The sequence below is a fragment of the Puma concolor genome, chromosome E4 (genome assembly GCF_028749965.1).
Source record: "Puma concolor isolate L17-30 chromosome E4, mPumCon1.1.hap2, whole genome shotgun sequence".
NCBI classification, from domain to species: Eukaryota; Metazoa; Chordata; class Mammalia; order Carnivora; family Felidae; genus Puma; species Puma concolor.
Genome location: NC_141683.1, coordinates 21,781,552 through 21,794,141, shown reverse-complemented (window position 1 = coordinate 21,794,141; position 12,590 = coordinate 21,781,552). Strand labels below are relative to the sequence as shown.

Here is a 12,590-nt window from a genome sequence, read left to right as displayed (position 1 = left end):
TCAAAAATACATTAAAGAGTAACTTACTAAATACCTGGTATCAAGCAGTAAGAGACCATGATCTATGACAAATGAAAACCAGAATAAGTGAGCCCTATGAATGCTGCAGTTTACACCCTTGAAAGTTTCCAGAAATGGCACAGGGAGGAGAATCCAGGCAAAACTAAGTGGATTACCTGAGCTGAGAAATGGAGCTGAGAGTCCAGCAAAACCAAAGTGGCTGGAATTCAGAGGCCTAAGTACTACACTTAGTACTTAGGAGAAGAAAGAGCTACACTGAAGTATACAATATTCCAGAATACTGATTAGCACAGGAATATGAGGAAATAAAAATTGGGTACAGAAACCAGCCAAAAGGATTAAAGGGAACAATGCCCAGAGCTCACAGAGGGTAAAGGTTAGTTCCTGTTCCCACAAGGAGAATGAAAACCTCACACCCCTGGGGCAGTAGGTACTCTGAATGATCTTGTACAGGCAATGGGTGGGGAATAATTATCTTAAGTGAACGCTGCTCACATAACAAATCTTAAAACCAGACACAAAAGGAACAAACTATTTCCAAGTGATTTTACTATATCCCAAAACAAAACTAAAGAAAATTTAGGAAAATTCAAAAACAATTATAAATTGACACAGATGCAGGATTAGCAAAGACATTAAAATAATTATTGTAACTCGATTCTACACATTCAACAAATTAAAAAGAGACATGGAGTATATATTTAACCAACTTATAGAGATAAAAAAAATACGATGGATACAAATATATCACAAATATAACCACAGAAGAAAGTTATTAAACTATCCAAGTGAATAGAAAAAAAGAACCCAAATATGTGAAAAAACAGAAATGTTCTCAATTCAATAAAAATTATGAACAAAACATTCCCTGAAAAAGCTCGATGGGCCTCAAGCACAAAAACCATTAAGAAAACACCAGGTTATGGGACAATTAAACAGCTCAAAACCTGTAATAGAGAAAACTTTTAAAGTAGCCAGAGGAAAAAAAGACACATTTCATTAAAAAATTTAAAAATTTAAAAAACACTGATGATAGACTTCTCATCAACAACAATGTAATCAAGGAGATAGTGGTACATCTTTAAAGTAGAAATGGTCCTGACTTACAATTTTTCAACTTTATGTGATGCAAAAGAGATATGCATTCAGTAGAAACCGTGATGCAAATTATCACTTTTTCGCAGGCTAGTGGTATGACGCTCTCTCATGATACGTGTGCAATGGCAGCAAGCCACAGCTCTCAGTCAGCCGTGCGATCACCATGATAAATAACTGATACTTAAAATCATTCTGTACCCATCCATCTATTCTGTTTTATACTTTCAGTACAGTATTCAATAAGTTACATGAAATATTAGACACTTTATTATAAAATAGGCTTTATATTAGATGACTTTGCCCAACTGCAGGCTAATGAAAGTGTTCTAAGCATATTTAAAGTAGCCTAGGTTAAGCAATGACGTTTGGTAGGTAAGGTGTATTAAACGCATTTTGGGCTTATGACTGAGGATGTAACTCATTATAGTCAAAGATTTGTCCTTACGAGGATATAACTTAAGAATTTTATATCCAGTCAAAATCCTTAAAAAAAAAAAACAGGCAAAATAAAAACTTTTTTAGCAATAAAAAAGTTGAGGGGCACCTGGGTGGCTTGGTTAAGTGTCCAACTTCAGCTCAGGTCATGATCTCACGATCTGTGAGTTCAAGCCCCTGCCTGGGGCTCTGTGCTGACACACAAATCCTCTTCAGATCCTCTGTGCCCTCGCTCTCTGCCCCTCCCCCACTTGTGCACATGCACACTCTCTCAAAAACATATAAACTTATTTTTTAAAAGGTTGAAAGAATTAATCACCAGCAGGTCTACATAAGAAGAAATGTGAAAAGGAGTCTTTCAAGAATAGAAAAAAACAGGTTAAGAGGATCTGCACAAAAAAATGAAGAACAATGGAAATGGTATCTATAAATACATAATATTTTTTTCTTACTTAAATCTCTTTAAAAAAGAACTCTTTAAACAAGAACATGCATACGTCTAAGTATTTTAAGGTACCCATATGATATATGAAGTAACCTAACACTTGCAGGTAGACTGTGATGCTATAAACCACACATAGAAAAAGTCCAAAAGCAAACACTAATAACAAAACGTAACTAGTAAGTCAACAGATATAAGAAAAAACAGAATTATAACAAATACTCATTTATTCCAAAAATAGGACAAAGAAGAGACCAATAAAAAATAAGCAAAATGAACTAAAATTAACCATATCAATAATCACACTAAGTATAAAAGATCTAAACACACAAACAAGGCACTTAAACTTTGGACAGGTTAAAAGTAAAAGGATTCCAGTTTTCAGGATGAAGAGAGTTCTGGACATGGTTGCACAACAATATGAAAGTACTCAAGACTATGAACTGCACACTTTAAAACAGTTACAATGATACGGGTGCCTGGGTGGCTGAGTCAGATAAGCGTCCAACTCCTGATTTTAGCTCAGGTCATGATCTCACTATTCATGAGTTGAAGCCCTACCTACCTTGGGCTCTGCACTGTGAGGACAGAGGTTCTCTCTCTCCCCTCTCTCTCTCTGCCTTTATCCTGCTTGCTCTCTCTCTCAAAATAAATAAACTTAAAATTTTTAAAATAATAAAAATAAAAAAATAAGTTATAATGATAAATTTTATGTTATGTGTTTTTTTACCACAATTTGTTTCAGAAAGTAAAAGAATAAAGAGATATCATAAGCCAAAAAAAAGCTGGAGGAGCATCTAGGTGAATTATAAGAGAAAGTAAATTTTTTCAACAAAAAATATTGTTAGGGATAAAGGTCATTTTATAACAATAAGAAGATTCGTTCATCAAGAGAACAGAATGCTAAACATTTACACCTAATAACAGAGCTTCAAAGTAGTCAGAGAACAAAATCTGATAGAAATGCAAGGAAAAATAGACAAATCCATAGCCAGAGAGTTCAATAATTCTATCTTGATAATAATACAAGTAAGACAGAAAATAAGGATATAGAAAACTTGATTAACACTATCAACAAAGCTGACCTTCCTGCCCATTGCAAGACACTGCAAAATAACAGCAAAATAAACATTCTTTTCAAGTACCTACAGAAAAGACCATATTTGGGGCCAAAAAACAAGTTTTAATACTTATCAAAGGATTCAAAGTCATATAAATATAACCATACTTTGTAATAGACTGGAAATAAGTAACAAAGATCTCTAGAAAACCCCAAATATTTGGAAACTAAACACCTCATTTGCAAACAATCCATGAGTCAAAGAAGAAATCACAAGGGAAATTAGAAATTCTGAACTGAATGAAAATGAAAACACAACATACCAAAATATGAGATGCCATGAAGGCAGTACTTACAGTGGAAGCTGAAGTTATTGATTTTCCTCTAAGAAACTATAAAAAATAGAGCACATTAAACCCAGAGTAAGCAAAACAAAGTAAATCATAAAGATCAGAACAGAAATTGAAGAATCAAAAACAAAGAGGAAAAAAAAAAATAACTAAAGAGGAAAATCCCAATCTGATTCTTTGAAAAGATCAATAAAATTGATCAATTTTGGTTGGACAATAAAGAAACTAACAGAAAACACACAATTGCTAATATCAAAGAATGAAAGTGGGGACATCATTATAGATCCTAGACACCATAAAAGGAAATTATGAACAACATTACAATAAATTGAACAATATAGATGAAACGGACAAACTCTTTCAAAGAAACATTCAAAGGACAGAAAGAGAAAAGAGAGGACCAGAATAAACATATAACTATTAAACTGAAGATGTAGTTGAAAATCTTATGTGAAATACATAAAAATAAAGAAAACTATAGTACAATTTTACTAATAAATTTTCCCAAATGCAGGAAGAAATAATACTAATTCTAAACAAAGTTTTCCAGAAAATTGAAGAAACGGATATACTTTCCAACTCATTCTGAGCTGGATTATCTTGATAGGAATTATCTTGATAAGAAACAAGACCAAGACATCGTAAGAAAACTACAGACCTCACGAACATAGATACAAAATTTCTATATAAATTTTTAAAGTATAGTTCAATGACATATAACAAAAATACATCATGAGCATGGTAAGCAACTAGTGAAATGATTATTAACAACATCCACCTCTTGCATTCACACTCGTGTAATCCTCTTCCTATGTGTACGTGTGGGCTAAACCTTGCTTCAAAAAATTAAAATGCTGTACAAGTGACAGGGTGTCACTCCGAAGATTTGGCTATAAAAAACTTCTATCTTGCTTGACAGCTCTCTTCCACTCTTACTTGCTCACTCTGATGAAGCAAGATATAATACCGTGAAATATTCTATGGAGAGACCAAATGTGGCAAAGAACGAAGAGAGTCCTCTAGATAACATCTGAGGAACTGAAGTATTAGTCTAACAACCAGTAAAGAACTAAATTATGCCAACAAGCACATGAGTGTGCTTGGAAGTAGATCCTTCTCCTATCAAGCCTACACATGAGAACACAATCCTGGTCAACACCTTAATTGAAACACTGTGAGAGGCCCTAAAGCAGAGTCACTCCAAGACTCCTGAACCACAGAAAACTGTAAGACAATCAACATACTTTCTGGGGCACTTGGGTAGCTCAGTCAGTTAAGCATGTGACTCTTGTTTTCAGCTCAGGTCATGATCTCATGGTTTGTGGGTCAGAGTCCCACATCAGGCTCCACGCTGACAGCGCAGGGCCTGCTTGGGATTCTCTCTCTCCCTCCCTCTCTCTGTGTCCCACCCTTGGTCACTCTCAAAATAAACTTTAAAAATAAATAAACATGTGCTGTTTAGGCCACTAAGTTTCAGGTTAATTTGTTATGCAGCAAGACAATAAAATAATGAACTAAAGGGGTGCCTGGGTGGCACAGTCGGTTAAGTGACTCTAGATCTCAGCTCAGGTAATGATCTCAGTTCATGAGTTCAAGCCCCAAACTGGGCTCTATGCTGATGGCGCAGTGCCTGCTTGTGATTCTGTCTCTCCTTCTCTCTGCCCCTCCTCCACTTGTTCCCTCTCTCAAAATATATAAACTTAAAAAAAATTTAAAAAAAAAATGAAGTAGAATTAATCCATGAAAATGCAAACATCAAAACATTAATTTACCATATTAACAAAAAAGAAAAACTACATGATCAATTCAGTAGAATCAGAAAAAGCATGTGACAATAGCTAACATTCCTTTCTGATACACTATCAGCAAACTAGGAACAAAAAGATACTTCCTCAACCTGCTGAAGGCTATCTAACAAAAAAACCTAACCTAACATGCTTAATGGTGAAAGACTGATTTCCCCTAAGATGAGGAATGAGGTAAGAATGTCTAATCTCACTGCTTCTTCAACATCAGATTAATAAGCAATTAGTGAGTCTAGCCAGTGCAATAAGACAAGCAATATAAGGCATCCAGTTTAGAAAGAAAAAGAGAAAAAAGAAAAAAATGTATTTTATATGTAGACAACATAATTATCTATGTAGAAAAATTAATGATAGCTACAAAAAAGTTACAAGAACTAATCAATGAGTTTAACATGACTGCAGGATACAAGATCCATACCCAAAAATCAACTGTATTTCTATACTAGCAGTAAATCAAGAATTGATATATTTTTAAAATATCACTTACAATAGCACCAAAAAGTATGAAATACAACAAAAAGATGTATAAGACCTATACACTGAAAACCATGAAACATTAAAAGAAATTAAAGATCTAAATACCTCTCCATTACCATAAGGGAAAATAAGTACATCTTATTCATAAGTCAGAAGACTCAAATTTTTAAGATAGCAATTCTCAAACTGGTCTATAGATTTAATGCAATCCCAATCAAATCCCAGTAAGCTTTTTGTAGGAACTGACACGTTAATTCCAAAACTCATGCGGAAATGCAAAGAACCTAAAAGAGCAAAAACATCCTTGAAACAGAAAAACAAAGTTGGAAAGCTAACACTATCTGATTTTAAAACTAATGAAACAGTTTGGCACTGGCAAAAAGACAAACAGATGAACAGTATAGAATGGATCCAGAAACAACTGATTTTTTACACAAGTGCAAAGAATTGGACACCAGTAACACTGAAACTATTGGGCACAACTGGCACAAAACTCAACTTCAATACCTACATCATAAAAAATGAATGAATTTTGAGCCATACTGTGCACCCCATGCAAAAATTTTAACTGAAGGTAGATCACAGACTTAAATGTAAAACCTAGAGGTGCCTGGGTAGCTCAGTCAGTTAAGTGTCTGACTTCAGCTCAGGTCATGATCTCGCGTTTTGGGAGTTCAGGCCCTGCATCAGGCTCTGTGCTGACAGATCAGAGCCTGGAGACTGCTTCAGATCCTGTGTCTCCCTCTCTCTCTCTGCCCCGCCCCCATTCGTCGTGCTCTCTCTCAAAAATAATTTTAAAAAATAAAGTAATAATAATAAAAATAAATACATAAATGTAAACCCTAAAATTAAAAAAATTTCTACAAGAAAATACAAGACAGTCTTAGGTGACTTTGTTCAAGCAAAGATTCTTTAATTACAACACCAAAAGATAATTTACAAAAGAATGCACTGATAAATGAGACATCACAAAAATTAAAACAAGCTGCTTTTCAAAAGGCAGCTAGAGAATGTAAAGATAAGTCACAGACTGGGAAAAATACCTGCAAAGCCAATGTCTGAAAAAGGACTTCTATCCAGAACATACAACAAACTTACAAAACCCAATAATAAGAAAACAATCCAATCCAATAAAAAAAAAATGGACAAAAATTTGAACCTTCACTAAACATGATATAAGATGGCAAATTAAGCACACAAAAAGATGCTCGTAATTTCATTAATCATGAGGTAAGTGCAAGACAAAATCATAATATCATCTCATACCTTTTAGCATGGCTAAAATTAAAAAGCCTGATCACACCAAGTGTTGGCAAGGCTGTGAAGAAAGCAGGACTCATGGGAGACTCCCATGAAAGCAGGACTCCCATTCATGGGAGAAATGTGAAATGGTATAATCACTTTGAAAAGTCTGGTGATGTCTTAAAAAGGTAAATCTAAAACAAAACACTACATGATTCAATCATTCCTCCTCTAGGTATTTACTCAGTAAAAATGAAAACTTATGTCCATAAAAAACTTGTATACAAATGATCACAGCTTTAGCTGTAATAACCAAAAAACAGCAACAAGTAAAATGTCCATAAACAGTTGCCTAGGAAAACATTGTTACACCTATACAATGGAAAAGAATAAACTACTCACCAATAATAAAGAATGAACTATTGACACATTCAGCAACATGGATGAATCTCAAAATAATTATGCTAAATAAGAGGCCAGACCACCAAAGAAGTATATACTACATAACTCCATTTATACTTAACTCCAGAAAAAAATTAATCAAGAGATCATTGGTTTCCTGGAGAGGGAAGGATGTAGGGACAGGTAGAAGCGTGGAATCATAAAGGTACAGAAGAAATTTATAGCAGTGATGTTACATTCATGTTCTGGATTATGATGATGGTTTCACAGATGTATACATATGTGAAAGCTTATCAACAAATATGCTTTAAATATGTGCAGCTTCCTGCTATGTTAATCATCTTTAATAAAGCTTTTAAAGATCCACATTGAATTTTTTAGTTTGGATAGAATTTCCAAAGCACTATATTGTGCCAAGGAAAAATTATGAAGGGATTCTAATTATAGTAAAATTCAGAGATAAACAAAATAATACCACAAGCCAAATCTAGCCATGCTAATTCTCTTATGAATTAGAGCAATCACAGACTGCTTTCCCTACCACAAGCATTAAATAGCTGCAAAAAAAACCCACATGACCTTCAAAGCCAAAAGTATTTAATACGTGTCACTGTACAAAAAAGTCTGTTGACCTCTGCTATAAATCAACAAGAGATCACAAAATAAATGAGTGGCTTGGTTATGGAGTAATTTTAAACAGGAAAGATCAATGTGGTAATAGTACCAAGAACAAGGCTTTCCAGAAAGCATCATTAGCTTTCAATCTCCCCTACCATAAAATAGGCTCACACATCATCTTTTAAACTTAGGGCACAGAAGCACGTAATAAATGCAAAAGGTAAAATTAATGTAGATGGCATATTAATATCTCTTTTTCCATATACACTTAGACAACACTTTCTACTAAAGAAAATCTTACCTGATCTGCTCAGTCTGTACAATCCCTTCTTTGTGACCCTCCAAACGAGCAGCCAATCTTTCTTTATCAAGACGCACACACTCTTCATCCTGAAAATAATCGCTGGTTAGTGAATATTCTAAATTTTTATTTAACTTTTATTTATTTTGAGAGATAGTGCGTGCAAGTGGGGGAGGGGCAGAGAGCGAGGGGGACAGAGGATATGAAGCAGGCTCTGTGTTGACAGGCTGACAGCAGTGAACCCAATGTGGGGCTCGAACTCACTGTGAGATCATGACCTGAGCCAAAGTTGGATGCTCAACTGACTGAGGAACCCAGGTGGCCCTTTATTTAACTTTTAGAACAACAACAAAAAAAACTACATGTAACTTTTCTTTACATAAGTTCCTGCCTATAACTTTCTAGGCATCACTGTCCTTAAATCAACTCAACTTTAAGATTACTTTTAGTTACAGGGGCACCTGGGTGGCGCAGTCGGTTAAGCGTCCGACTTCAGCCAGGTCATGATCTCGCGGTCCGTAAGTTCGAGCCCCGCGTCAGGCTCTGGGCTGATGGCTTGGAGCCTGGAGCCTGTTTCCGATTCTGTGTCTCCCTCTCTCTCTGCCCCTCCCCCGTTCATGCTCTGTCTCTCTCTGTCCCAAAAATAAATAAAAAACATTGAAAAAAAAAATTAAAAAAAAAAAAAGATTACTTTTAGTTACATAAATACAAGTTGGGGGGGCGCCTGGGTGGCTCAGTTGGTCAAGCAACCTACTGATTTTGGTTCAACAGGTCATGATCCCAAGGTGGTGGGATCAAGCCCTGCACCAGTCTCTGTGCTGAGTGTGAAGGCCTACTTAAGATTCCCAGTCTCTCTCCCACTGCCCCTCTTCCCTGTTTGCAAGCTCTCTCTCTCCCTCTCTCAACTAAAATTAATGAAAAAACAATGATAAATAAGTAAATATTAGATGACTGATTAAACTGATCACTGATTAAACTGTAGAACTGATTAAAAGCTTACCAAAGAACTTCAGCAACTTTTTTTAATGTTTATTTACTTATTTTGAAGGAAAGAGACACACAGAGAGGGCAAGTGGGGAGGGGGCAGAGAGAGAGATGAGAGAGAATCCCAAACAGGCTCCACACTGTCAGCCTGTCAGATGGAGCCCAACACAGGGTAGGGCTCAATCTCACCAAGACTGAGATCACGACCTGAGTCAAAATCAAGAGTCAGACGCTTAAAGGGCGCCTGGGTGCCCCAGTCACTTAAGCAGCAGACTCTTGATTTTGGCTCAGGAGTTTGAGCCCCAAGTCAGGCTCCTTCGTGTGCTGCCGATGTGGGGCCTGCTGGGGATTCTGCCTTGCCCCCTCTATCTATCCCTTCCCCGGTTGTGTTCTCTCTCAAAAATAAACTTTAAATTTAAAGAGTCAGATGCTTAACCGACTGAGACACCCAGGTGTTCCATAGCAGCTTTTTTCTTCCCATAATGTAACACAGCTACTTTTATTCATAAAAATACACCACAAATAAATTCCTTCTCTTCAGAAAAGTTGATTAGTAAATTTTATGAAAAGCCCTCACCACAGTCAAAAATTTCATTTTGGAGCTAGTTTTTTGCATCTGTTGCCCCAGGTCGTAAATCCATCAGCATTTCTGATGACAGGACGTATAACTTTAATGGTTTTCAAAGCATGTTCCTCGGAACATTAGGCTTTTCCTACAAAGTGACCCATGGGACACTGCTCTGAATTCAATCTTGGTAGCTCAGCTTTTTTCTAACCTGCATGTTAGAATTTCAGGTAAAATTTACTCTCAAATATGTTCATTTAAAACCAAAACTTGATTGGGGCACTTGCACGGCTCAGTCGGTTAAGCATCCAACTTTGGCTCAGGTCATGATCTCACGGTTCATGAGTTCGAGCCCTGCATCTGGCTCTGTGCTGACAGCTCAGAGTCTGGAGCCTGCTTCAGATTCTGTGTCTCCCCCTCTCGCTGCCCCTCCCCCACTCAAGCTCGCTTGCTCTCAAAAATAAAAACATTAAAAACAAAACAAAACAAAACTTGATCTAGTTCAATGCCCACATTCAACAAATGAGACAACTGAGGAAATGAGTCAGTGTTTATGGCTAACAAAATATGATATTGTATAAAACGCCATCAGTATACTCAAGAGATCTAAAAAGATGCTCTGCTCCAATTCATGCTCTATTATTAACCTATCATTTAAAACAGACATATTGCTGACATGAACACAAAGTATTTTAGCAAACTGCATTAAATTTTAGACATCTGTAATGAAGGTACAGCACAAGGAACTCAAGTTCCTTAGGAAACTACTGATTTTAAAGACAACTGCAGCCTAGACTTTAATAAGTTCAGAATCATTGCCCTCAAGGTTTCTCTCTCTGAGCCTAGTGCCTTGCAGGTTCCCAACATACACACGGTGAACTAAAAACTGTTAATGTAACATAACTGTTTATGTAACTCTTTTAACTCTATAAATACTCTGGAAAGAATTTTATTATGCTATTTCTTGTTGATTTTCAAGTTAATGGTATCCAGGCAAATCAGCATTTCTGACACATTCAATTGTTTTCCAAATAATTAAAACTGTAAATTTCGGGTTTTCCAAGTAATTAGTATCTTTAAATTCACTCATTTTGTTCACAGTGGGTCCCAATCTTCCTTCATACAGAGAGAACAGGTGGAAACTCATTTTACTGCTGCAAAATTTGTAATCAGTATATATAGTGGAATGGCTAGGAGCCAGACCGTCTAGGCTCTATTCCTGGTTCTGTGAACCTCAGCAAGTAACTTGTTCCGTCTGAGGTGTTTGCTCATTGATGGCATGCACAAGACTGCCAACTTCAGAAGGTTGTGGCTTAGGATTACACAAGCTAATATAAAGTGTATAAAACGTCACCCAGAACAGAGTAGCAACAATGAGCTAACTATCATTACTATCCTTAACTAAAATACCATGTCCATGTCTCAGAGTTTGCTTAATGAAAATTACGTTGTTTTAAAATTAATTAAAATTACACTGTTTCAGCATCAAATTTTGTCAATGAATATATAAAGATTACATGTCGACAACTCTGTCCCTTTAACAGTTACCTTTTTATCCTTAATTGTGGATGCTCTGCTGTTTATGTAGTAGGCCAAAGGTACAACTGTTTGATTTTTATACAAGTGTAAAAAGAAGAGTTATGGTTTCTAGTAACGTTAAATTAATGATGACTACAAGTGTTATTTCCTATACTGTTAATTGGTACTCATTTCTCAGATTTTAAGTGTATCTCTAGTACCTAATCTTCCATTTGCACTGGGTTTTATATGTAACTGATCTGAGACTTGTTAAAAATTTTAAATAAAGAGTCTTATACTCATATAATTAAAATTTCCAAGGCTTAACTGTCTTATGCTTCTTTCTAAAGTTAACGCATTTCTCATACAGCTTCTATTTCATGTGAACTATCCTTATTTACCAATATTAGTATTCCACTGCTGGCTAAGCATCTGACTTTAACTCAGGTCATGATCTCATGGTTCATGAGCTCGAGCCCTGCATCCGGCTCTCTGATGACAGCTCAGAGCCTGGAGCCGGCCTCGGATTCAGTGTCTCCCTCTCTCCGCCTTCCCCCACTCACGCTTGTTCTCTCTCCCTCTCAAAAATAAATAACATTAAAAAAAAAAGAGTACAGCAAATTCTCATACCATGTTATTCCAGGGATAGGCAAACTACAACCCAAAGGTAGGCTCACCATCTGTTTTATAAAATTTTACTGAAATACAGTCCTGTCAGTTCATTTACGTATTGCTTATGCCTGCTTTCAACTATGATAGCAGGGTGGAATAGCTGAACAGAAACTAAATGGCCCAAAAAGCCTAAAATATTTACTATCTGGACTTTTACAGAAGAAATTTCCCAACTCCTGATGAAGCCCAACATTTTCATCGAAGAGGCAAAGAAAAATAAAGTGATATGTCCACCACACAGTTTGTACATAAGAGATCTTTTTTTTTTTTTTTTAATGTTTGTTTATTTTTGAGAGAGACAGAATGCGAGTGGGTTGGGGCAGAGAGAGGGGGAGGCACAGAACCCGAAGCAGGCTCCAGGCTCTGAGCTGTCAGCACAGAGCCTGACATGGGGCTCGAACTCACAAGCTGTGAGATCATGACCTGAGCTGAAGCTGGACATTCAACCGACTGAGCCACCCAGGCGCCCCTGTAAAAGATCTTAAATTATACCTCAACTGCTACTAATCAAACACTCATAATACTACGACAATTTTTCCAGAAAAAAACTCCTAGGACTACTATGAAAAAGAATTTGTATTCATATACAATCTCAATTTT

The 12,590-nt window shown here is 36.2% G+C and overlaps 1 protein-coding gene across 1 annotated transcript in view; it reads right to left on the bottom strand.

Moving 5' to 3' along the window:
- CDC73 (cell division cycle 73) overlaps nt 1-12,590 on the bottom strand; it is a 137,835-nt gene that overhangs the window by 111,948 nt on the left and 13,297 nt on the right. The window contains exon 6 of the mRNA XM_025927830.2: nt 8,252-8,340. Coding sequence (XP_025783615.1) covers nt 8,252-8,340 — 89 coding nt within the window. The remainder of the gene's footprint in view (nt 1-8,251; nt 8,341-12,590) is intronic.